The sequence below is a fragment of the Phyllostomus discolor genome, chromosome 2 (genome assembly GCF_004126475.2).
Source record: "Phyllostomus discolor isolate MPI-MPIP mPhyDis1 chromosome 2, mPhyDis1.pri.v3, whole genome shotgun sequence".
NCBI lineage: Eukaryota > Metazoa > Chordata > Mammalia > Chiroptera > Phyllostomidae > Phyllostomus > Phyllostomus discolor.
In genome coordinates, this window is record NC_040904.2 from 61,335,221 (window position 1) to 61,362,280 (window position 27,060).

Here is a 27,060-nt window from a genome sequence, read left to right on the forward strand (position 1 = left end):
AATGCCCAGTCACACTGTTCTTTCTCCAAAATACGTAATCGAATCTTTTCTCACCTATCCTATACTACACAAGGTTTTTTTAAAATATGCTATGACGTTGAAAAACATAGCCAAGGGGTGATGGTCAAAGGCCCTACATATTTGCAGATGACAGAAGGCCTGGTAATCAGTGTCTGCTCAGTTATATAAAAGAGCTGTATTGAGAACAGCATTGTCTTCCCATAATCTTAAACTTCAAGGCTAGATAGTTTTCTGTATACTTTCTGTTCTCCCAAAAGCGGCTTCAGAACTGCACCATTTCCTGGGAGACGGCTGCTGTGCACTGGCATTGCCATAGCTCTTCCTGCTGTGGCTCCTTCAGCTCTGAGCCAGGAACCCTGCCCCTCAGCCACACACTGCCTCTTGTTTATCACACTTTTGGGTCTGCCTTAATAGTTTTTGGACTTTCAAGCTATACCCAAATTTCATACCATGTTCGTTGTCTGTTTATGCATATTTTGACGGGCTGAAGCGAGGATAATCAAAAGAAACATTTATTTATACTTTGTACATATTGACTTCAACAAAGGAGAGAGGACCCCATGGCCTTTAACTCCTACACATCAGTATAATCGTAATATATGCGGACTTCCGATCTTCTGACACTTTGCAGTGATCTGATGCTTTCACTCCTTGTTCTGATATTTGATTTCTTGAATAGTCTTCTTGAAAATGACCTACACATGAAAAAGTAAATTATTGGATCCAGGCACACGTTGCATGCAGACAAGAAAAGTGTCATTTCTTTGCAGTAATACAAGATTTTGTGTGCGGATTCGTCTAAATGTCTGTCCAAGTCACTAAAAGTAAAAGGAATTCTGCACAAGTGATACGGTAGGAAGCAGGTGAAAAACACAGCCACAACCACCCGAATGCTCTGGTTGTGTTTTCGCTTGCGACTTGACTGGCTTATGAACTGCCTGCTGGATTTATGGATGTACCGGGATATGGCTATGTAGCACCCAATCAGGATCCCCAGCACGGCCACAAACAAGCAGCTGTTGACATAAATGACCGCATTATGCCATTTGACTCCCAAGGGACTTTTAAGTGTCATGCAGTCGTGAATATTTTCTGTAGTTGGTTGTACGTTTGTTAGGATGATGTTTGGCAAGGACAACACAGCCATGATCACCCAGACACAAACAGATAAAACCTTCGTGAAGGTTATGCTATACATGCGAGAGTCCCCAAATGGCTTCACCACCTTCAGATAGCGATCAATGCTTATCAGCCCAAGAAACACGATGGAAGTGTACATGTGTCCATAAAATAAAACAGAAGTGTATCTGCAGAGGATAAACTTGAAGTACCACGGTCCAAATCCTGCGTCATGGACTATCCGAAATGGAAAAGTCAGTGTCATTATGAGGTCAGCAACCACGATGTTTTTGAGATAAAATATGAAGCTGGTTTTATTCCTAATGTGGAAGAAGATCCACACTGCGAGACCATTCAGCAGGATGCTTGCCACAAATATGATGAGGTAGAGCACAGGCAGGACGATGGTGTCAAACTCATTGTTAGTGGTGGTGTTCTTTCCGGGTCCTCCGCTGGAGTTACTTGCAGCGGGATTCCCTTGGCCGTGCAGCTCATCATCTGTGGGAGAGGTGGGACAGGCCACGTCAGAGCTGCGCATGCACGCCCCACAGACTCCTGGGCGCCCTGGCAGGCTGGGCCACCGCTATTTGGGGTGACTTTCAAAATATCTTTAGTGATGTAAACAGTTTAGTGCATTGGTACTGTTTGAGTGGCTAAAGAATTGGTGGCCTTATCCCTAAATCTGACCCCCAATCCCCTACTCCATATAGTCCCTTGACTAAAATGTGGTATTTCTGGTTCTCTATGCTAACCTTTTGAAAATGAAAATAAATATTTCAATGAAAATCATCTTGAATTTTAATTCAGTGTTTGATATCATGACAAATAGAATCAACAAAATCTGGAGGCAGAAAGTTGAAATTTCATAAATAAGAAAATAAAATGGGTAGGACCTGGTTATTCTTTTAGTGTGGTCTTTGGCATGCTCCCTGAAATATCTTTTCCTCTCAGTTTTAAGTTATTTAATCATCAAGAATTGGAAAAAAAGTCAAATTAGTGGGTCATTTTGAATTTTTTTTGCTCTTGACTTTCTCATAGTAGTTATAGTTAAGCTTTAGGGAACGTCTTTAGGACTGGAAACAGTTGGTTTAATTGTCTAAAATAATATTGTATGTCAGCTATAATTGAAGAACTTTTTAAAAATAGTTGTAGGCTGGTACCTATTTTTTTACAAGATTTTACTAGATTTTACCTATTGCACTTGGAATATGAAATCTTTAAATCTTTTACCTTTTGAGGGTAATTTACAGTGTTTTGTTCATGTTGCTGAAGACCTATGCTGTACCACTTCATCACGTAAGCACTGACTTGATTTACAAGCATTAGATTTACCGTGGTGACTACCGTGGACAGGGGTCTGTGGGATCTCTTGATGAAGCCACACTTCCCAGGCACTGCTGTGGGCCAGTAACCGCGCACAGGAAGGATGGTAAGACAAGCCAGTTCCTGAGACCGGAGGGGCTTCTCTGGGGAATGACTTTGGCTGGAGGACTCCTCATCAGCCTGGTCAAAACCTTCCAGTGACTTGCGCTCTGAATCGCCCTGCTTCTCCCAACCCCACCTGCTCCGTGCTGCTCTGTCTGCACCCCAGGGCAGACCTGCACAGCCTGTGACCCCTGCCGGAATTTCCCCCAGAAATCTCTTGGCTGTTCGGTCCCACTGTGTCATCTGCTCTTTTTGAAAACCTGAACTAACACAATTTTAAAATGAACATTTTGGATGTAAGGTTACAGGGAAGGCCATTTCTGAGTTTTTACTTGGTACTAATTAATATTTGCCAGTCGCATTTTGGAATGACTTTGTTTTGGAGGTGAGAGCATGAATTTGGCCCTCATTTCCCTGCATGGCAGGCACTGTAGTATGTCAGTTGTTGCTTCCCTTATTTGAAGGAGTGAAACAGGGAAGGCCTGATGATTATAATCCAAAAACAGGTTCTTAAATTGCTGCCTGAAATTTAAGTGTAGGCTGTTCCTGAGTATTCTTGTCCTCTTTCCAATTTGTTCTCTCTTATTCCCTGCTAAAAGTGTGTTTTTAAAAACTGGTTTTCCTGGCTTAAATATCTTTATACAGGCTTGTAATTTATACCTGGACTAGCCTGTGATGATGATCCCCATAGCATTAGTAAGCTTTACAAGTTTAAATGCCTGATTCAGCGGCCCTCTATGTTCCTGTTGCCAGTTTCAAATGTTGCCTCGAACAGGTCCTTGAGGCCTGTTCTGACAGAATGAAGGGTTCTGCACCACAGGATCCACATCAGCATTCATGTCATTAGAAGCTTCTTAAGATGTGCAGTTTTACCTGGGATAACCTATATGCTTGAATTAATTTCCCCAATTAACTATTAGCAGTCACTTTCATTTAACCCAGAATAGAACCCTAAGGAAGGTGGAGAGAAGTAAATTTTGACCAGGACAAGTGGTCCAACTGAGAGACACAGGTGGAAAGGGGCAGCCACATCATCAGAAATGATGCTTGCACTTGAAATGGTTATTGACGAATGGTTTTAGAGCCACTGTAAATGCAAATAAGATGGTACTAAATGTAGCGTACTAGGCACAGGCTATATCAGCCCTTAGTGTTTGCTCACTGGACCCACTCAGCATATCCACTGTGGAATAGAAGGACCCACACTTAACTGGTTGGTTAGGGATTGTGTGCGTGTTCAGTATATCATTATAGTGTTTCAAAGTTTTAATTGTATATAATCAAGCTCTCTTATTAAGGGATAATTTACTGATCATTTATGGTTATTAAATATAGAGTCTTGAATCAGGATGTTAAAAATGATCCTTCTGTGTGCTGTGCCCCATAAATGGTAACTGTTCAGGATGAGTGGACTCACTCCACAGTGGGCATCGAACTGTTCTGTGGCTTTGAGAGAGTCTGGTGTTCAGTTTGTTGGTGGTGTTGCTTCCTTAGTTTATGTGTAGGATTAACATTTTGGAATAAAGGTCCTCTAAATTCCTTGGGGTAGGCCTAGACTTGGTTATTACTTCATTCACAAATCCCACATTTACAGTGCAGCTTAAGTTATCAGTTAAAGCCTGTTGTGGGTCATTTTATGAAATAATTTGCTAGTAGAGAGGGAAAAGGTGATTCCTAAGCAGCAGGAAGATCCACTATGGGTTGCTCTGGAAAGCTCAAAACTTTAATGTAGAGAGTTTTGTCTGATTAATTTTTTAGAACTAAGCCTATGTCATTCCTAATTCCTTTCTGGCAGCTCTACCACCATTATTTCTTCTCTCCTGTATCATCACCCCGGTTTTTCCAAGGTGGTGGGCACCCTCAGAGGCCTTTGTCTGCGCTGTTCCCGCTCGGGAGCAGTGACCAATAACAGTGAGTGGCTTTCTTCACTCAGGCAGTTCAGTTGCGTTTGCTCCTCACTGTCAATAGTGAACATGACCAGGTCAGGGGACATTTCTAATGCCAGGTAGTGTGGTGATTCGGTTAAGAAAAACCGGAAGCTGTTTTTTACAGTGTAAAGGCTATTTTCTCACATGCTCCTTGTTTATTAGGATGTGATTTCCTGTATTAGTGCAGACTTTGTTACAGAATGATAATTGAGGGTAAACACTGCTTTGTTATTCTCTCCCTGTTCCCCCTTTCACAACTCCTTTAAATTAAATCAACAAAGACAATGACATAGGCACTCTAGTTTCATAGTAAATTGCGATTTTTGTGCCAATGCACGTGTGAGAGTGGTGTTGTGGTGTGTGTTGGCATGTGGGCTGTGGCTGTCTGTGCTGCGTGTAAGGGGGACTGCGTGTATCTGTGTGTGCTAGAGAAAGGCATGGGGTGTGTAGCCAGATGGAGCGAGCGTCAACCGTGTGTGGCTCCCGTATCAGTGCGAAGGAAGGGTATTTTCATCATTGCCGAAAGTCCTACTTGACAATGCTGGTTTAGTCACTTCAAGGCTTTGTAAAATGGAATATATATTACCTTGCTGGACCTTCTGAAAGTTAAATGCTCTGCAAACATTTCGTGCACAGTATCTAGTACTTAATAGGTGTTCACTCTCTTAAGGCACTAATTATAACTTGTCGCATGAGCAGCAGTCACATTATGAACGATAGAAAGAGTAGTGAAGAATCGTAGTCCTTTTGCTCTTGGTGAAGCTACATTATTGCTCATTGGGGTGTGTCACTTCTGGCACGAAATGTGAACGTATCAACAACACGTCTCTGCTCTACCTGCCAGGTGGGAATGGAATACTAAAGCCACGCAAATTACAGGTTGCCACTGCCATGGCACAGCCGCCCTTGCACGGTCACTGTCTGAAGTTACCAGTAGGGCAGGGAGATGTTGCCTTTGGCCTCCTGGGGACCCTTAGTGAACCTTGGTTCAGACGTATTACCTCTGCAAAGTACTATGTACCTTAAGTATAAAAATCTTCTGCAAATGTTACTAATTTAACCTTTCTTGTCCTTTTAGAGATGGTCTCTAGATGAAACAAAGCTTCAGAGTGATAGCAAGTTAAGTTGACGTCAGTGGTGCCATCCTGCCTGTTCGCTGTTTTATACTTAAAGAAAGTGAGCCTAAATGCTGGTTTGTTTTGTTCACTGGTTCAGGCATTGATAAAACCCCCAAACTGCCACGTAGTATAAATAACAGTTAGGAATCCATTGCAGTGTTCTTTGCATTTCCCCTATGGCTTACCTGGTAACTTTGCAAGTGTTAGGTTGAGCCCCATTCTTCAGTAGTGACGGACTGTCAGCAAAAATACCTGTCAGGAAACATTCGGGGGCAGCTGAGGCAAAGGTTCAGCGTCAGTTATTCCAGGTTTAATTTCTGAGGGAAAAAAGAAAATTAAACAGTTGCAAAGGAGTCCAAAACCACAATATTTTGATCTTCCCAGTTAAATATACACACATGCGTGCCACTACAATTCAGAAAAATGTGTACTCTTCGGACATGAACACATTTGCCACACAAGAGTTGTCTATTTTGTGTCTTCTTTCAGCTGGCATGAAACATGGGCCATTTCTGTGTATGTGCTCCGTCTGAACGCCACTGTGTGGCCATGGGAAAGTCACTGAACGTCTCTGACTCATTGTCCTCATCTCTGAAATGATAGTGTTAATAATCGTGCTGTAGGACTGTAATAAGGATTACGTGAGGTAATCAGAAGCTGGGCCCAAGAATGCACTCAGGCCCTGTTAGCTTATGTCTTCCCATCCTGGCTCTTCCTCATGCTCCCTGCCCCCCACACCCCCACCTCAGCTCATATAATTAAGTGCATATAGGATGGGACTTGGTTTATTGAAATCTAATACAATGGTATGTAAGAGTGTTTTATAAACTCAGATGCAATCAGCCTTCTAATCTGTGGGGTTCTAGTTCTGGTATTACATTAACCAGCTGTGTGACCTCCACCAAATCACCTGACTTTTCTGGACTTGGACTCCTGGAGTCTGCAAGGCTTTAGAAAATCCCTGTTGGCATTCAAATTTATGTGAGTGTCTGTTTTCCTCAAACATAGATTCTCATTAGGAATTTAATATCACTTGAATGTTTGTCTTGTAAGTCCCTGCATTTCTTCGTGATAACTATATTCCATCCAAAGTTAAAGTTTGAATTTGGGCAAATAGCATTTTAATGACTAGTGTGTGATTTTGGCTCAAAGTCTTAACTTTTCCAAGCTTCGAACTCCTCACAACATTTTTACAAAGCTTAACTGAGGTCTTATGTGCATATGATGCTGAATATTGTAAAACATTATTTCCCCATCTCCTTCAGCAACCATGTCTATTCCCTGTTTTCTAGGTTCCCTCTGATATTTATCCAAGAGAGAAGAAATTCTGGAAACTGTTTTGGGAAAGTATACTACTAAAGGCAGATGTCTTTATGTAAGGGTTTACTATGGGTGAAGTCACACACTTCCTCATGAAATGAAACCACGTGAGACTTCCGTGCTCCTCCCACTGATATGGCTCATATACCACAAAGGGACCCCATGTAACCTCATCCTTTCCAAGTACAAAGCAATCTGGCTGGTGTAAGCAGTTACATTTGCTGAGTCAGCAGGGAAAGAACACTTTGTTTTTTGTTTTGTTTTTTGAAAAGTAGGAAATTTTATTTCAGATTAATTACCCAAGCAGAAAACTCTAAGAAGTTGTATTTTCTTTGTCTTTTTGTTTTCATTATTTTTTAATTTAATACCTGTTTGTGAGTATTTTCACATTTTTTTATTGTTGATCAAGTACAGTTGTCTCCATTTTCCCCCTGCCCCAGCCATCCCCATTTCCCACCCTTGACGCTGACCCCCTCTGGTTTTGTCCATGTGTCCTTTATGGTTGCTCCTGAAAACCTTTTACCCTTCTCCCCCATCATCCTCCCTCCCCTCCCCTCTGGTTACTGCCCGTTGGTTCTTAATTTCAATGTCTCCGGTTATATTTTGCTTGCTTGCTTGTTTTGTTGATTAGGTTCCACTTAAAGGTGAGATCAGATGGTATTTGTCCTTTACCACCTGGCTTATTTCATGATTTACTATACATAAAGTGAATATTATGGTATGTAAATTTTAATTCAGTAAAGTCAAAAAGGAAAAAAGGTACACAGGAAAGAAAAGGAATAGAAACAGGCTAGCAAGTCCCTGTTATAATGGATGAGTTCTCAAGACTAAGGAGAAAGCACATCATAAGAACGCTCGCCCGTCCTCTGCGGAAGGGCATGAAATGCCATGGGCATCTGGCAGGAGTCCCACCTTTTGAAGTAGGAGAGGAGGGTACAGCGTAGTGATGTACGTGTCTCACTTATGAGCTTTTTCTTTTAGAATTGGGTCCAAAATCCAGAGATCCTGGCGATGGGTGGCGATTTGTACTTTTGGGATATCCATGTTTCCATTTTCTTTATTGTTATTGAAATTATGTGGAAAAGTTGGGATTTAATCAATTAGGACATGATATTTGGATTTTTTGGAATCAGATTGGATAGCCAGATTTTGGAAATGAGCTGTTTTATTTTCCTCTACTAGCTTCTGAGAATTTCTTCTTGCCTTCTGCATCTCTTTTGCTGGCTTCTTTAAATGAACTGTTTCCCCACATTTAGTCCACAGATTCTTATTCTTTTATTCTATTTTTTTCAAGAGTGTTCACATCCACGTGAGTGCTCAGCTCTCCGTTTTCCATGTTCTCGCTCTTCTTTCCTCAAACTTCAGTCCATGTGAGCACTGGCAGGCGCCTTAAGTCCGTGTTCCTCAAACTCAGTGTCCTAACCATCAGCCACTTTCCCTTTCTTCAGCAGAACCCGCGTTTGTCCTCCCTGTTCGTGAGCGTTTTCTTCACCTCTTGGTTGAGAGTTCAAAACGTCCGTATGTGCTCGATTAATTTTCTCCTTCTTGTTCCTCATCTAGTCAGTCACTTACCAAATCTTTTTATTTCTTCTGTTACAATAGCTTTTCTTTGCTCTGTCCTGCCTTGCTACTCCCTCAGTCGTCTTCCAGAGTGAGAGCTGCCCCCCGCCCCCATGTGTGGGCCACTGTACTGACCTCTCAGGTGATTCTGCGTCTCGCTTCATTCCTTTCAAATCTCTCCTGCTTCTTGCTGCTAGATTCTTCTTTCTAAATAACCCATGTAGTCCTGCCTTTCTTTTGCTCTGTATCCTGAGTTATTATGTGGCAGGGAAATTCTTGAGTTTCAATTACTAATCAAATATAAGGAGTTAATTTTGTACTGTTGAACATCATGGAGTATGGAAGCCAGAAGGTGTTGGGTTCTGATTATAAAAGTTAGCAGTAAACTTTGGAGAAATCTGCTTGTTCCATAATTAATATTTTTGAATCATGAGGACAACAATAATATCTACTCTACAGCATCACTATGAGGTTAAAATAGAATATACATTTATAATTTAAGTGCTTTATAAGTGTTAGTGTTTGCTGCTTGCATTGTTTTCATTAATCTTTGCCAAAATGAAATTCATGATTATCTTCACCTGATTGGGAACTCTCTATAATACCAAACTGTTGTTGCCTCTCAGGAAATGCCTTGCATTTAGTCCCCTGCTTTTCTTCATACCCCTTTCTGCTCTTGAATGACCTCCTTTCTCCCTATTTTAGAAATCTCTGCCTTGCTTTCTGTGCCAAACCATAACTGACCTTTTTTGTAAGGTAATTTACTGAGAGTCTGCTTATGGTCCAGGCGTTGGGATTATAAAGATCAGGAGGATACCCTTCTGCCCTGAAGGAGGTTAGAGTCAAGTTGAGGATCCAGAAGCAACAGATCACTACGCACAGAGTGAGATTCTTGGGCACCAGCCAGTACAGCCATGCTGCCTGATGAGGGAAGCAGTGGTCACGGCGGTTCTGTCGCAGCTGTGGTACGTGAGTTGCAGCAAGTTTCTTGAAGGTCCGGTGGGGAAGGCATATTTGAAAATGTGGAGTGTGGCCAAAGAAAAGACTCGGCAATCTGATAGTGAGATGATGATGGCATTGAGTGAAGGGAGATGTGACAAATTTGAGGCTGTTGAGGAATTAGTAGCTGACTAAGGTTGGTACAAAAGGAGGAGGAGTGTTTGTGGTCTCCCAGGGGTCTGGCAGTAGGTGTTGGTTTCTCTCCCTGATGCCAGGGCCCCTGGGAGGAGGAGCACATAACAGGATTGTTGATTTCGGAATGCTTTGTGGAGATGTCTACTAGGCCATTGAAGATACAGGTCTGGAGCCTAGGAAGGTGCCCCTGTATGGGGATGTAAATTCAAGGTCAACAAAAGATTGGTGATAGAAGGTCAGTGCTCAGAGTGTTGGGAGGATTATCACAAAAGAGTAAGGTTAGGTGCATCCTGAAAAAGTTTAAGAAATGAGAAGTTGTGGCTAACTTTATCCTGCAGGGCAGTCGAGTGATAGAGGAAAAAGTAAAGTGCCATTGGCTGGGATTCAGTAAAAGAGAGGTCATTGCCAGCACTGCCATTGTGCTGTGTGTGTTTGTGGCGGTGGCGTGGTGGGGAGGGAGGTAGGGCAGGAGCAGAGGCTGAGTAATGCTGGTAAGGTAAGGAGTAAGGGAGCAATCTCAGGTAACTCTTTTGAAAAAGAACGTGCTTGTGATGGGAAGGGGAGAGCGAGGGTGGCAGGTGCTGTAGAAAAACAGATGCAGGACCAATGGAAGATTTTGTGAAGCTTCTCATTTAATGCCTAGCATTTAAAATGATATTTTCCTAGCTTGTCTTTAAAAAGAAAAATGTGGAAAACCCTCGCTCTTACTCCTAGGCGATCATAACAGCAGTGTGGTGGGGTAGTGGGTTCCAATTCCTCTCTGCACCTCCCACTCTCTGACCTTCCATTCCTCGTATGTAAAAGGAAATGGTGATACTTCCTTTATGAGAAGGCTGTAAGGTTAAAAGGAAGGCATTTATGAAGCAACTGGCACAGTTTCACAGGATAGAGGCTAAGTTTTGTAAGTTCCTGTTGCATATTCTAGGCACACAACAGAATTTTACTTGGTGATTGATAAGGTGGACACAGGGCTGAATCGAGTTCTCACTGCCTTGTTTATCCTGAGACTGTTGTGTGGTTCATGGCCTCAGCCACCCTGTGAGGAGCCACTCAAATAGCCTGCCCTTCCTTGAAGTTGTCTCTGAGCCCAGCCTACCTGCGTCTGTCTTTCTTCACCATTGGCACCTAAGCTTCAGACTCCCTGTGCGGTTTACTACAGGGCAGCTGCGCGTCCCCTGCATGTCCCGGCGCCTGCAGGGTGTTGCAATGAGGATTGCTTCAGCAGTAGTAATGGGCTTGGTTCCAGGCCCTCATTCATGGGCGGGAATCCTGTCCTGCCACCTACTGCTCCCCCAGCTGAGAGCTGATGAAACCGCCCAAGAATGTGAGGTCTGTGGTAGGCCCAGGTTTCACAGCCATTCCTGAGGTTAGATGTGTTAATGCTTAGAGACCTTCTGTTTGTTGATTTTTATTTTTATTTGTTTCCAGCCACTCATTGATATCATCCTTGGACTATTTTATCAACTGTGTTGCTATGTTGTTGGTTGTAAGATGATTCTGTAAATGAGGATGTTGGAAAACGATTAATGTGTTCTCAGTGTTTCCTTTAGCTTTGACCTTGAATTTGGTGCTTGATATCTTGTGTAATTCTCAGTCAGAGCAGCCCTTTGACCTAGGTGTTCTGTGGCCCCCATCGCAGGTGGTCCCAGGAAGGTGTGAAGTTCAGACACCTTAATTAACTTGCCCTGAAGCACGCAGTGAGTGATGCATAGAGTCAGGATTCATAAGAGATCCGATTGAAACTGAATCTGCAGTTCTTTGGGCTCCACTGCCCTGGAGTAAAAATAGCGATTCTAGGGGTTGATCTTGGAAGGCAGGAAGTGAGAGGGGGAATATAGGGCAGAGGTGGGGTTCGCTTTCCTGTTAAACAGGTGGAGGAACTGCTGATCTTCTAAACTGGAGACCTAGTTTTGTTCTGTTTGACCTGAACAACGTCGAAAACATCAGGAAACTTCACGTAAGAATTTAGATAGGAATCTTATCTTGAAAATGAGATGTGCCCACGCCGAGCAGGGACAGCGCAGCAGCGTGCGCTGCCTCCCCTGACAGGCCCACGGCTCCCGCCCAGCCTGCTCCTCACCTCCGCGGGCTCCTCACTTCTGAGCACTGCCTGCCTGACCCTGCAGACACTCGATTTTGCAAACCTTGCTCAGTTTATCACTTAATCTCGTGTGACTGCATTTCACCTGTACGGATCATCAAATGTTCTCCTTACATCTCTCCTCCTCTTCCCCCTCATCACCAGTTTTGGGTTTCCTTGCTTTAGTGACCAGCACTTAGCATCCTTTACAAATGATTTTCCTGGTACCTTTTAGCACCTCTCCCCCCAAAATGGTGGCAGGAGATCCTGTTTAGTTCACTCCTGAGAATTAATTAATCATCATAGCGGAGCCTTTTCTTTTTCTGTGGCCAGACCTTTGCCGGGACCCCTGAGTGTAAACCCTAGCAGTGATATTGCCGTTAGGGTTGGAGAACTGAGGCTCTGGGGCTCAGGCCAGAACAGGTTGACCAGTGTGCACAGCAGGGGCATGAACCCAGGGTGTTGTATGCCCAAAGCTCTGCTGTTCCCCTGACAGGGCTCTGGGAAGACCAGGGTAGGCAGTAGCATCCAGGGCCACTGAACTGCTCTCTTGGGCACACAGCCTTGCTCTTACTGCACCCTGGATCCCATCACAGCGTGGGTGGGGAGCCCCCATTGCCTTGGGGGAAGCTCCTTTTCAGCAGGAGGAGCCAGGAAGGTGTGCCCACCAGGCCATAGCAAAGCCTTTATGCTCCCTGGCTTCACAGGATCTCATTGCATTTCAAGCCCCCAAAACCCCAAAAGACTTTCAAGTCCATTATCCAGAGACAAATGCCCATTAAATGCTTGCACCTTCCAATGCAGCAGATCACGATTTTTTGTACTGATTATTTGGAGGTGGTGGCGGTGGTGGTTCTCAAATGACAGGCTTATGGTATAATTACCTGTCTTACTTGTCCTCCACTTTACAATTTGTTCTCTAGAAGCTTATATCTGAAATTGTAAGAGTGTCAGATGTGAGGGTTTTGTTGTTGTTGTTACTGGCTTACAGACAAACTACACTAAACTGATAGATCATATGATTAAGGATAGATCATACTGCGGTAGTCCTTGAATTTCATGGATAAAGATGTAATGTTCACAAAGCCATCTAATAATGCAGTTTCTGGTGAAAGGCATAGCTGCTCTTGCATTTTGGAATCACCTGTAACCTAAGAATCTTTCTCGATGTAAATGAGTGAGAGAGAGATAGAGAGACTGTGTGTGTGTGTGTGTGTGTGTGTGTGTGTGTGTGTTCTGGCCCTGCTGCTAAGATATAGCTCTGCTGAAGGCCTTGGGAAAGAAACAAGTTACCTCACTCGGTACAATTTACTTATTTTTGTAACAGAATTAGGTCACTGTATTCATAGGGCACTTCATTCATGTGTGTTTGGAGTCACTGTCCTGGAGATGCTGGATGCAAAGCATACAGCCCTTCATTCAGGTTTTTCAGGTACTACCCTAAAGTTCTCGTTTCAAAGTAATGCTTGATATCTTTAGCCTACAAAATGGCCTATTTTGGTTCACCTTTGGATTTAACTTTCTCCCTCTCTGGGAGAAAAATATATCTCAGGTGATACAAACCAGGTGGCACATTCCCTGAGGGCGAGGTTGTATCTAATGCTTCTTTGTAGCCACAAGCCCAGACCTGGTTATTCCCTTGCCACAGGAACCTCGGTGAGGTCCGGCAGCTTGCACAGCATGCAGTCAGTGAGAGGCTAAGGCAGGAGATGAGCTCCAGTGTTGTGGCGGCAGAGTGGGCTGCCTCTCTGCGGAGCTGCTTGGCTTGTTTAGTGGAACCTCACAAGTAGTCTGGCCAGTATGGTAGACCTCAGTTCAGTAGGTGAGGTTTTTGACTCAGTCTTGGAGTCTGTGACCCTGGGCAAAGCATTTTACCTCTCAGAGCTTGAGCTTGCTCATCTATGAAATGAGGAAAATTATGGTCTGGCTCCCAAAGGGGCTGTGAGAATATGTTGAGATAATATATGAAGTGTGTATTATAAGTACCACAATCATATAAAGGTGTAATTTATGGCATTTATTCTTCTTTTCCACTTAATAATAAAAGTCTTATTACTTACAGTCAAATTTTACAGTTTGCTGAATTGAAATGTGTATTTTTACATTCTGTTTAGGCTGTCTGATTTGTACATAGCTAGATTCTGAGAAGGCTGGTCAGAGAGGGGAAGGGCAAAAGTCCCAGCAGCCAGAATAGTGGCTTTAGGTGAACGTGTCCTAAACCAGATCTGTATTCTAAGTGACTCCTGGTTCCTTAAACACATTGCTGAGCATTCAGAACCCCGTATCAAGTTTTTAGTTGCTTGATTGCCATTTCCCAGAAAGCAAGAATACTTTTCACAGCTTTTTTTTTTTTTTTTTAAGAAAGAGAAAAATATATTCTTTCTTGTTTTGTAAGGGTCACCCCATGGTTTCAGCATTATCTTTGGGAGTAGTAACTGTTCTTCACGGTGATGGCGGTGGTCACCTTCACCGTTCAGATAAGGTCCTTCTGATGGTTGTCTGGGCTGTGGGGAGGGGCAGTTATTTCCAACACCTCTCCCAATATAACTGATGTCAGGTTGTCTCCTCTGATTTTATGAATCACAGTTAAACCAAACTGTAATGCTTTAAAATAATGAAGTAAGACTGGTGCCTAAGAGACAGTCTTCCTTCAGTTCATCTTACCTTCATTGATAATTTATAATTTCCCTAGTGAATAATTCACAGTTTTCGTCAACATCAAACCCTCACTATTCCTCATTTTCTCTTTTCATAAAAAGAAATAAGTACCCTACCCCTTATGTATGTAGGAAAAGGATCTGGCGTTAATTCACTTCATATAATAATATGTGTGTGTATGCACACCCATGTGTAACATTTTTTTTTAAGTACTGGCAATTCTTACTGTCACAACTCAAGTCCCTCCACAGGTACCCTCATGGTCTGACCTTCAGCCTACCTGCCTACTTTCCAGCTCCCTACCCCCACACCAGGCCTTTCCTGTTCACCTGGCCCTTTTGTCCTGGAAGTCCCATCTCCGCCTAGTCCACTAGGCAAGCTCCGTACACGACTTTTGAGTCTAACGTATCTGCCTCCCCTTTCAAAGCCTCGCATGGTTTCCCCATGTATCATGTCAGTGCTCCTCAGCCCCTGTGATTGCCTGGTTGCCCACACCTCCAGCTCTTGCACTGCAGTTTCCCTCTTTGCCTGATGCCTGAGAATGCCTGCCCCCTCCTGTCACCCGAGTCCGGCGGGGTATCTGCACACAAAGTCAGAACTTAGATAACGTTTGGCTCAGTGTTTGGCTCTCCTGGAACATGGCTGATCTTGGTAGGTATTACCAGTTTTCTTTTTTCCCCCTGAATATCCTCTTTGCTTTCTGAAGTGCAGGAGTAGAGCCCTGGAAGGGCTGAGAGAACAGGAATCGTCAGTTGATCATGTGTAGACATGGCCGAAGACCAAGCACTGGTCCTTTGATATTTCTGGACAGCTCACTGTGAAGTGAGAGAACTAAAGCTGGGAGCTGGACATTCAAATATAGCTCCTTAGCTATAATGTCAGTCAAGAAAGTCAGCTAGGTACAAGAGGAAATAGTCAACAGTACCAGCATCTAACAAAATACAGCTACAAGCTGAAGTGTCGGGAAATCAGGAGGGCTGGGGTCTGCCCAGAACTGGGGAGTGTTGCTCCCCTTCAGGCTGTGGGTTTTTGCCACAGAGGTGTGTGGGTATACTTCCACCAGACTTACAAGAGAATGGATTTTTATATAAAATTGAACCAATTTTAAATACTGCTTTAACTTTGTTAAAGCACTGGGCGAGCAAATAGAGCTTGTCTGTGGGTTACAGTTTTCTACCTCTAATTTTCACTGTGGGGCTGCCCTGGGTCTCTCCCTTGGCTTTCAGCCTACACCCTGTGTGGCCTGGAGCCCCGTTACCGGGTGCCTGCTCTAAGCCTTTCCCTCACTTTGACCAGTTTCCCTAACTTGGCATTTTTTTCTCCCTGAAATGATAAGCTTGTAAGACAAGATTTGAAATAATTTAGAGCATTTTAGAACTTCATGGCATCGCATTTAATTTGGGATGAGCACTCCTTCAAAAGCTCTGAAATTTTTTTCTTCCTTGGTGCTAATGTGTTAGGTTGAAACTTAATGAAAACATTTTTATAGGCCAAAATGGCACTTTTGTACAGTTTAACCTAGTATGTGTAGCACTTGGGAAATTTTCATAATTAGAATCAGGTCTACTGGAAGAAAGACGGCAGAGAGATTTTCTTAGAGTAATTACGAAGAAAGACCAGTACGGTGAAAATGTTTAAAGTGTGCCACATATGTGGACCCCGTCACATCTGCCTCCATGAATGGCTTTGCTTGAACTGAGTTGAACTGAATGCTCCAGGCACTCAGTCCTGTTCAGTAGGCCTACCCTTTTGGCATTCAGTACAACTTCAGCTTTCTGGAGAAAGTTCTTTGAAGTCTACATATTGAGGTTAATGTTCCTTTAGGCCTGTTACTAATACCAAAACTAAACCATGGTCCCTGCTTGTTTTCTTATTGGAATGCTTGCAGAAGGAAGATTAATCAAATAGATAGGGATTGATGTATTTGGTTTACATTAGATAGAGAGGAATTAAACTGCATTTGTTGAACTAACCTCTGACCTAGCTTTTAATAGTTTTTCCCAGGCTTCATTTTTTTCTTACTTAAAATGCATTTGAACTTACTTCATATTCAGCCACTCTGTAAACTACCTTAAAACTTATTTTGGGGGGGAATGGAGCTAGGCAGGGTCTAAATAAATAGCCATGTGTCTGTGTTGGAGAGAATGCTTGTCTGGTGAAAACTGATTGGTTGCAATTCATGGGAGAGGTGCGGGAGGCCGCATGGGGAATGCACCGTCTCCTGATGGGGCTGTGGTGGGGAAGAAAGTTAAGGATAGAGGTGGTAGGCTTTGCCACCCTGGTTGCAAAATTACCACGTTGCTGGGAGTGTCTTCATCTTCCAGATGAAGTCCAGACTTCATCCTCCAGAGTGAAGAACGAATGAGGAGGTCATCAGAGCAAATGTTAGTGTACTGTGGCACTTACTGATCAGGTGCCTTCGACTTTTAGCGCTCAAATTGATTGCTGCATTGGCTAGTTATTTAGTGTCTGTCTGACTTGCAATTTCATATAATCCATGATCTGATTATCAGTGGTGTGCATACTGCATGCATGCCAATATGCCTTTGTAAGGATCAGGTACATATTTAATAGTCATTATTTCTGGGCCTTAGAGTGAAAAATAAAGATGGTACTTGAGGTATTGTACTGGTGGCTGTAGATACTTTTTCATTGTATATATATGGCATATATATTTTGTTTGCAACATGAAATTAAAGTGAATGTTTTAGGGTAAAGGGAATATTGATGTTTAACATATGTTATGGTTTTATTTGTTCAACAGTGATCATAATATGCCAATACAATGATATTGTAGTTTACTTTTTGATGACATCCACTATTCTTTTATTCACTAATTTTGCTATGTATAATATAGGTACTACATAGACAGTTTTGAAACAAACCTTTATCTTATTTAAAGTTTTCGTTGTTCAGGTCATTAAAATGCTGGGTTGAAACAGCCAAAAAACAATTGTACCTGTGATTATTTGAGGATTGTATGTTTCCGAGAGCCCTGAGTAGCCGTGTGTACCTGACCATCATGTGCAGGACTGTCTTGTGTGTACATACATCCAGTAAACAATTAATTTTGCAGCTTTTCCAGTTCGTCTTTTAGCCAGTTTATCTAAATTGTATTCAGAAGCCCACTGATAATTTATTTTCCGTATCATCTGAGTGTCGCGGGGCCAAGGGGGAGTGAATTTGGATGGGAAGGTCATCCGCCCCTCGGCGTGCGGCAGGCCCCAGAACGAACGCCTGCAGTCCAGAGGCAGCATGCGCCCAGGCATTGTTTCCTGGGGTCTCTTCTCCCAGCTCTTAGCCTGGCAGTCCCCCCACTGAGAGCTCTAATGTATACCAACATCCCACATAGTCTTCTGCTACCATTTTTCTTTCTTCAAGTAGATTAGAAGCCTTTACAGTGTAGGGACCTTAGAATTTTGTTTCTGCTGCCTTCTGTTAATACTGGCTTCTGCCATGGAAGCAACCAGGATCTTTTTTTTTTTTAAGTAAATATTGTTTCTTTTTTTTTAAGATTTTATTTATTTGGGGGGGGAGAGAGAGAGAGAGAAAGAAACATCAATGTGCGGTTGCTGGGGGTCATGGCCTGCAACCTAGGCATGTGCCCTGACTGGGAATCGAACCTGCGATTCCTGGTTCGCGGCCCGTGCTCAATCCACTGAGCTATACCAGCCAGAGCGCAACCAGAATCTTGATGAAATTTAGCAAAGGATACCCCTTTGTGTCAAGGACTTGAAAGGAAAAGAGTTGCTTTCTATTCTGTATCCTCTGGAGGGTTGCTCAGGTGGCTGAGAGCCAGTAAAATCTGGAGCCTGAGAGCTTGTTCAGGCCAGGGGCAGACTTTCTGCTGACAGCTGACAAGTCCGTGTTTCTGTCTCATTAGGCACAACAGCAGCAGTATTAATTGGAGTAAGGGTTCAACAGATGCCGGCTAATGTCATTGTTTGCCTAGGACTGTTCTAAATTATTCGGGTATATTTTAATTTACTAAAAGGACTTTGGATTCAGATTGCACATCTGCCCGTTACTTGGGCAGACTACCTCACCCCTCTATACCTCAGTGTCTTCTTCTCTGCATTATAGGATCTACTTGAGGATTGAATGAGGTGTCACCGCCATATTAACTCAATCCTTATAGACCTTTTATTGGAGCTTGGCATGTGGTAAAAACTGAGTATTAAGTTTTCACTATTGAGTGGTAGTAAGAATTGGTACACCCTCTCTTTTAAGTGAAGAAACCGAGGCATACAGAGGTTCCTTCAACAGACATGAGCTCTCTGTTGCTAGAGCATGCCCAGGTGAACACACCTGTGGAGGGGCAGAGCCTGGATTGGACACAGGTCGGCCTGAGTGCTGTCCTCCTCTGCATCCACACAAACCGGGGGTCATATGCTAATTAGGATCTGACTTCTCCCTTGGGAAAACTAGACAGTAAAGTAGCTCCAACTTGACCACTAGCCATAACGCACCCAAGACCAGCATTTGTCAAGTAGTATAGTAGCACAGTAAATAAATCACAAATCTGTATAATTTTACCCATTAAACTGCCCAAAAGAGGTCACTACTAGCAAAGAGTGAGTTGGCTCAAAGCTTTAAAAAGCAGTGACTAAGAAAGGGCATGGCTGACTGCAGGCAGGCAGGGTTCAAAGTCAGAGCTCTCCTTCATGCTTATGTACCACTTACGTCTTCGTTTGCTCAGTGGAAAACAGGGGTATCAGCAGTATACACCTTACGTATGTGAAGGTTTTTTAAAACAAGTAATGTATGTTAAAATATTCAGTAGTCTTGGGCATGTATTAAACTATCCATGTGTGTTAATGATTGTTGCTTTAGTGTTAAGGAGAAGGACAGTTTGTGTTGTATGAACTCTAATACATCAGAAAAAGTCATTTAAGTAGTTACCTTTTCCTTTGAAAATGACAGACATTAGAATTAGAAATTGCCTTATAAGAGGAATTGTGGACTCACTGATATGAATACCTTAATGAGATATCTTATACCAAGTGAAACTTAATCCATGCTGTTCTTCAAATGCATTTTAGTATAAATTTTTTATGTATAGTTAATAAGAATGGTAATGAAAGAGTAAATATGCTAATTAGGCATAAGATGGAGAACAGATGTTCTGTTCTGCCCATATTTGCTGTGTGAGGAGGTAGAAAGTTTAGCAATCCTTGCCAGGTCAGATAGGAACCTGGCTTTAACCGTTGGCCTGAAGCAGGCTTGAGTCTTGTTTTTTGTTCACATGGTGTCTTTCATGTGACTCATCTCACTTAGTTTTTAACCACGTGGTCATGGTTGCCTCTGCTCTCCCTCCCTGCTTTAGATGTTTGCAGCTGTGAGAAGTGCAGTTGGCCCCTGTATTGGTAGTAATGTAAAACTTCCCACCTGAGGAAGTAGGAGCATACCGTATTTATCTCCATCTTGCAATGGAAGAATCTGAAACCTAAGGAGGTTGAGATTTGATTCACATCATGTAGCTGGCTGGTGACAAAAGTGTTTAGGACCAGCTCTCCTCATCATCTTTGGCTTTGTCCAGTGTCCCTGCCAGCATTCGCGTGTTTGGTTCAAGCCTTGGTTTCTTGTTAACCATCCCTACCACCTCAGGATATCATTTGAGGGCCTCAAGTGACCATGTGATCTAAGCCTTTCATCATACTGTGAGGGAAGGCAGTGAGCTCTTGGGGAAGTAAGAGCCTTGCCCTGTCACACTGATAACTTTTGGCACAGCCAGCACACCGACCCTGGTCCTTTTGCCCTATACCACACTACTGCCTGTGTGTGGTGTCTGCTGTGGAGGCTGTGGGATACTCCCAGGTGATTTCTCCCAGCGTCGACCTCACTTCTCTCCTGTCATCACCGCCACTCCCTTTCTTGGGCTTGGAGAGAGTTTCATGGGTTTTCCTAGCTTTTCTTAGTTCAGAGGCATACAAGAAGGAAAAAATGGCCATTCTTGTCTCTCCTATCTTAAATAAATTTCCATGGCATTTTCTCATAGTACAGCAGGGAAGATTTTTTGTTCTTAAAGGAAGTGAAGTGAAACCCTTAGATATCAAGGAAGAAAAGCAGGCAGACACCTAAGGGCACAGACACCATTGACCTGAATACAAACACCCACTCTCATTCAGCCTTCCTTCTCCCACCCAAGTCCCTGAGAGGCGAGCCCGCTCAGCGTATCCTCTGTGACTGGGAAAGCATCTCCTCCTTCTCTTCATGAAATAGTTAGTTTTCTGACTATTTACTTTCCCCTCTAGGTGCCATTCTTAAATAAGGAATTCAGCCATCTACCTGCGCCTCCTGCAGCCCCTTATTCTCAGCCCACACATACCTGAATTTCTTTTCCAGTAGGTGTTGGAAACAATAGTCTTGCCATAGGGTTTTTCTGTAGTACTAAGAGAACACAACTACTTGATCCCTGACTTCAAGGAGGAGAGACTATTAACCTCAAACTAGCAGAAATAATAATGAAATAAAATATCAACAGTGTCTGGCTCTTTCCCCAGCCTCTGCCATATATATGATGATACAGAAACAAACTTTTTGCTCTTCATTTTGCTAGCAAATCGGAGTCTTTGATTAGGAAGAACATTGTTGTTAACAATGTTAACGTGCCTCATGTGAAAGTAGATTCAACTTGAGAATATGATTTAAAATTCTGTAGTAGACAAATCTTAACTGAATATACTTAACCAAACTGAATAAGTCAACAAGTCATTTTACGTTAGGCTCACCAATCTTTTAAAGTCCTCTTTATAACTTAGAAGATCAAATCCGGGTGCTTGCTGCTTGTTTTCCTCAGTGAAGCACAAACTTCCCTAACAATTTAAATGCAAAGCAGAACTAAGCTGTTCCTGAGCTGTTTGTCAGTAGCTGGGCAGTTTTCTCAGTGCCTCCTCTGACATGTTTTAACATGATCTCTTAAGGATTTAGACTGAGGATTGCCCTATTCTTTGTGGTACAAGGAAGAATTGAGGTTCTTTTATCAAAACAAGGCAATTGGGATAGAAAATCACTGCTTTCTTTCTGGCCTCTTTTCTAAAAATAAAGTGTGAATAAAAGATTATGAAACAAACTTAAATTTTGGATCTCAGAAAACAATTACAAGGTACTTTGGAATTGATTCATCTAATAAAGTAGTGTGATTAAAAAATCACTTAATTCAAATGATTTCCAATATATCATTTCCACATTCGAGGGCAAGTACATACTTTACATTTTTGGCCTGTGTGACTTGGAAATGCTGATGCTGCAAGCAAACATTGGCCCCTGTATCGAAAAGTGGTGCCTTCCAAAGAAGACTTCCATATCTCATTCAGTTAGTGTTCTAGCTCCTACCTTTTCTTCAGACCTCAGATTTCAGCAGAAGTGCAATTAATCTTAATCAGTGCTGTGTCCTATCAACCACGGCTTTTAAGACAATTAAAAAAGATTTTTATTTACCTTTCATTGCGGTAGCTGGCTGTCCATTCACTTGATACTCGCGTCTTCAAGTTGAAACAGGCTTCTCAACTCTAATTAAGAATAAGCCTTGAAGCTAAGGTTGGCAGTGATGTGGATTTTCTGGTAAACCATGAAAAATCAGCATTTTTCTCCCCTGCCAGAGAAGGTGGGTGCTTCCCTGCCCGCCTGGAGATAGTCCTTTGGGGCACCCTTGCGGAGTCTCCTGCTCGGGAACGACTGGAGCAACTCGCTCTCTTGCTAATGTCAGTGACTCACATCTAAGACTAGGTGATATTTGTAGGCTGTGGAAGAGTATTTCCTGAACCTGCAGGAGTCAGACAGTGAGTCACCTGCAGGGAACACAGAGGGCTGGAACTCAGAAGGCCAGAGGACTCTTTGAGGAGGAGGAGGAGATGAAGGCTCAGGTTGGGCCCCAGTCAGTCAGGCTCAGGTTTAGTTCTTCTTTTCTTTTTTTTGGTGGGGGAGAGGGAGGGGGTCTTTCTATTGCTAATGAGAAAATATTTATACATTTACAGCCTGCTTGCTAATTAAATTGTGGCTGAAAGGAATCAATATATTTTATGAAAGACAAATCCTTTAAAGGTTTTATTTTACATATTATTTAAAAACTAGAATTACAATGTGTTTTTATATTAGTAATTGATAACTTTGGAAACCTGTAGTCTTATGCAAGAATATGATGATATCTATAGATCTATTTTTATGAATACACAAATATACTTAAATATTTTAAATGAAATTTATTTAGGGGAAAGTTCAATGAACCTTTTGAATTTCATTCTTTGGGCAAGGGCTGGGAGTGGTGGTGGAATCCGTCCTGTTTTCATTAAAGAGAGTTAGAAAGAGACTACACCTGGCAACCACGGGGTGAGCTACTGGCCAGAAAGGTGGGGTGGCCTCAGGCCCTGGGGATTCAAGGGCAGACTGATGGCCTGGGAGGGGCCAAGGAGACCAGGTCCTGGTAGCAGCTAAGGAGGTGCCTGAAGGTGAGCTTTCAGGTACTGGGGTGATGAGGTGGTTCTGCAGGGGTTACAGGTACATCAGGTTGGCCTGGACTCTCCCTGAGGCCACCCTGTCCTGTCTGGCTGTATCATCCACTGGTTCTGCTCCTATTCGTTACCTTCCATGCCCCCCTCCTTGACCTCTCCATCATCAGGTAACTCACTATAGTCCATCTTGCCCATGTCCTGCATGTCCTCCTCACTGTCCTCTTCCTCAGCACCACAGTGCTCTGAGGCTGGCCTATCAGTGGGTAGCAGGAGGTTGTCTTTCCCTACGATGCTCTGGAGCCCAGCCTGGTGCTGCTCTTCTCACTGCTGTGGCTCTGTTTCCTCCACACACAGCCTCGTCACATGGGGGGGGGGGGAAGTGAGGGAATAAGGTGGACGTGCCTCCTAAAGGCCCGCAACCCGGAAGCACTTGAATTTCATTCTTAAACACCAGATAGTTGTTTTATTTTTTTTTTAATCTTTCCACAGTGATACATTTATATAATCAGATCCCTTTATCTTATTTATAGTTAGTTTTAGAATGTTCAGATAAAAGTCTTCTAATGATTCCAAGATTTTCTTGAATGCAACATTCCAACAAGTAAATAAAAATTTAAAAAGTCTAATATCATGAAATGGAATCAAAACCTGTTATTCCCACAGATGATGATAAATGAAAATAATAATCAAGATGGAAATGTTTTTGAAGGTAGTAAATCAACAATAGGTTTACTTAGTGTTTATTTATGCCTTATGGAAATAATGTGCCAGTATATGTACTATGTAGTTGATTTTCTTTCCTTGTTTGTACAGAAAAACATGTGCTTAGTTTAAATACCAGTAGTTGGATATCAGAATTATGTTTCTTCCCTTCCCTTTTCCTAAACAAAAACAGTCAACTGCAGTATTTGACTGTTTCATTTCAGATTTTCATTTCATTCTTTTTACTAGCTAAACCTAAGGAAAATCTCTGAGCAAAAGTTAGCTAGCTTGATAATGGCTCAAACTTCTAAGACCTTGCCAGAGTTACAAACAGCCCTTTATTTCAGTTTCACTGTGCTTCATGCCGTTTACCTCTTTCCTACAGACTATGCCTTTAGCATTTGAAGCCAGCTCACTGCATCTTGGCAGGGAAGGTTGTGGCATGCAGACCTCAGTTTGAAATATTTGTCCTTCTTGGATTAAATTTTTGCCACTTGTCACTGTGACCTGTAAATGACTCAGGTACTGCTGTTAAGGTGGGACCTAACTGCCAGGTCTTAAAAGCATCAATTCAGAGGGGGAGATACCCCTTGTAGTCTCTTTAAAAGTATATTGAGCAAACACCTTCTCTGCAAGTTCTGGAGATTATCATCCCAAATTTTCAGTGGTGTGTATAAAATCATATTAGGAAGCTTATTTGGACAAATATTTATAGGCTTCTGTTAAAGGCATAAAGGCAGTCTGTTACCTATCTGAAGTTTTAATGCATTTATTACTTGAGGTGACTTGTCCTACTAGGGGCAACTAACTATACTGATTTTTTTTTTTAATGTCAGAGAAAATCCCTTATTATCAAGCTGCTGAAAATGTTTTTTAAAGATTTTATTTATTTATTTTTAGAGGGGAAGGGAGAGAGAAACAGAGGGAGAGAAACATCAGTATGTGTTTTCCTCTCATGCACTCCCTACTAGGAGTAGGGAGCTGGCCTGCAACCCAGGCATGTGCCTTGACTGGGAATCGAACCAGCAACCCTTTGGTTCTCACGCAGGTCAGCGTTCAAACCACTGAGCCACACCAGCCAAGGCTGAAAATGTTTTTGATATACTTTTCTATGTTGAATTTGAAGGGAAGTGTTTTGATAATTCAGGATTATGTTACCTGGTCTTGAGTGCCTTTTAAAACAGTCTCTGGAAAAAGGCCTACCTGTGGGAAGATTATGGTAGGCCTTTGTAGGCATGAAAAAGGACCTTGAGTTTGAAGAAGGACCTTGACTTTCTGTGTGTTGTTTTTACAAAGATCTCCTCGTGGAGGAAGGAAGGGGCTGGTGTCCCATCACCAGTGCAGTAAGTGGCCTTTTTTTTTCTCATTGAGGGTGGCCTAGGGTGGGCTTTCCCCTCCTTAATATAACAGTAGGATTGTCCTATTTAAAAGTGTCTTTGTCCGGTGATGCAACTTAAGTCTAGTAATGAGTTAACATGAGGCATACCCGTTCATCTTAAAGCATACTATGCCCGTCTCAAGTTGGGACTTGTTAAAGCTGGTCTTACTTAACATTCAAAAAGGAAAGTGGAGTACACGTTTAGTCATGAAAAAAGTGTAACTCTTTGATGAGAGAGCAGCTAAAAACCAGCCCATGACTTTATTATTGTTCAAATCACTGAAAGGTTAACTTGCAAATTTTTTTTCTGCCAATCTTTTTGTAGCAAGTCTCACATTTCATAAAAGCCACAGTAGACTTTATAACAATAATTATCTTGTCATTTTGTTGGAAGATCCTATTAAATGCAGGGAAGCTCTTTTAATAACATTGTTTAGCCATTACAAACCTGAAGTTTATTCGGAATACAGGACGACATCCTGGGATGTGTGTTTCTGCCTCTCTACCACCACAATGTTTAAAACAATGTTTTGTTTTATTTTTTATTACTGGTGATTTTTTCCCCCCGCTATTATTGTTAAAGGTGTTAAACCTTCACACAAGTTGAAAAATAGTTCAAGTAGATTTTTACCTAGATTTACAAATTGCCATTTTTCATGTATTCTGCAGATACACACACACACACACACACACACACACACACACACTTATTTTGGGAGGACCTGTCTGCAGTCGTAGTCACTGTGACAAGTGTCTCACTCCTCACTGCTTCAGTGTGTCTTTTTTAATAACAAGGTTATTGTTCTGTCCAAATGCAGTAGTTATCAGTCAAAAGATTAATGCTGAAACAATATTTTTAAGTATTCCATTTACATTAAAATTTTACAATTTTCCAATAATATCCGTTACAATTTTTTTGTTATTATGGAATCTGATCAGTGGTCACATATTATATTTGGCTTTACCATCATTTTAGACTTCTTTATCCTTTAGAATATTCTGTCTTTTTTTTTTTTTAACAACCTTTTTGTTTAATCTCCTCGGTTTTTGTGAATTGCCTCACTCTGAGTCTGCTAGGTCCGTTCTGTGGGATGTGTGGTAAGGGGATGCTTTTAAATGTTTCCAAGGCAGTCTGGTTTTATTAGCTAGAAGGCTACATTGGAGTTCGGAATTTTGAAGCTAAATAAGACTATCTTTAATTTTGTTTTGGATATAGACCTAGTTCATGGATCACTAATCACAAAATTAGTGGGTTCAAACTGACTTTGTGTGCGTGTGTGTGTGTGTGTGTGTGTGTGTTTTGGATGTCTCATTCAACTACTTGTGGCCTCAGTGTTCTGCAAAATAAGGATTCTGGTTTAATCACAGAATTTTAGATAAGAATTCATAACCTCATCTAAAATGATTTTCCATAATGTATTCTTTTCTTTTTAATCTTCACCTGGCACCATGCTTAGAGAAGGGAAGGGTGGGAGAGAGGGAGAGAAATATCAATGTGGGAGAGGAACGATCAATTGATCAGTTGCCTCGCATGTGCTCTTTGACCAGGGACTGAACCTGCAGCCTAGGCTTGTACCCTCACTGGGAATCAAACCTGTGGCCTTTCAATTTATGGGATGATGCTCCAACTAACTGAGCCACATTGGCCAGGGCTCAAAATATATTCTTTAAAAAAAGATTTTATTTATTAAAAAAGAAAAGGTTTTATTTATTTATTTTTAGAGAGGGTGAAGGGAGGGAGAAAGAGAGGGAGAGAAACATCAGTGTGTGGTTGCCTCTCCTGCGCCCCCTACTGGGGACCTGGCCTGCAACCTAGGCATGTGTCCTGACTGGGAATCAAACTGGCAACCCTTTGGTTCACAGGTTGGCACTCAGTCCACTCAGCCACATGAGCCAGGGCTTGAAATATATTAAAGAGACAGAGCACTGCAGGAGAGAATATGTTTCTAAGATCTTACAAGGAATGAAAATTAAGAAATATTATTGGTAAGTTTTTCTAAATCCTAGAATCAACCTTGTTCCTACTTTCCACCATTTTTGTGGGAGGATTAGCAAATGTATTACCAAGGTTTTCTTTGGTGTTCTAGTCATTTTTCCCTTGCATATGACTTCTTCTTCCTTCTCCTTTCTTTTTTTTTTTTTTTTACTTCTTTTCGTCAACATGGAC

General features: G+C 42.2%; 2 protein-coding genes across 2 annotated transcripts in view; one reads left to right on the top strand and one right to left on the bottom strand.

The window, feature by feature from the left end:
* The window catches only part of MED12L (mediator complex subunit 12L), a 317,972-nt gene that overhangs the window by 185,439 nt on the left and 105,473 nt on the right, over nucleotides 1-27,060 (top strand).
* GPR87 (G protein-coupled receptor 87) lies at nucleotides 518-22,240 on the bottom strand. Its single transcript, XM_028504187.2, has 3 exons — nucleotides 21,804-22,240; nucleotides 5,797-5,928; nucleotides 518-1,638 (listed from the first exon to the last, which is right to left on the bottom strand). Exons 2-3 carry the CDS (start codon nucleotides 5,828-5,830, stop codon nucleotides 596-598), a joined length of 1,077 nt encoding a protein of 358 aa, XP_028359988.1. The 5' UTR covers nucleotides 5,831-5,928; nucleotides 21,804-22,240; the 3' UTR covers nucleotides 518-595.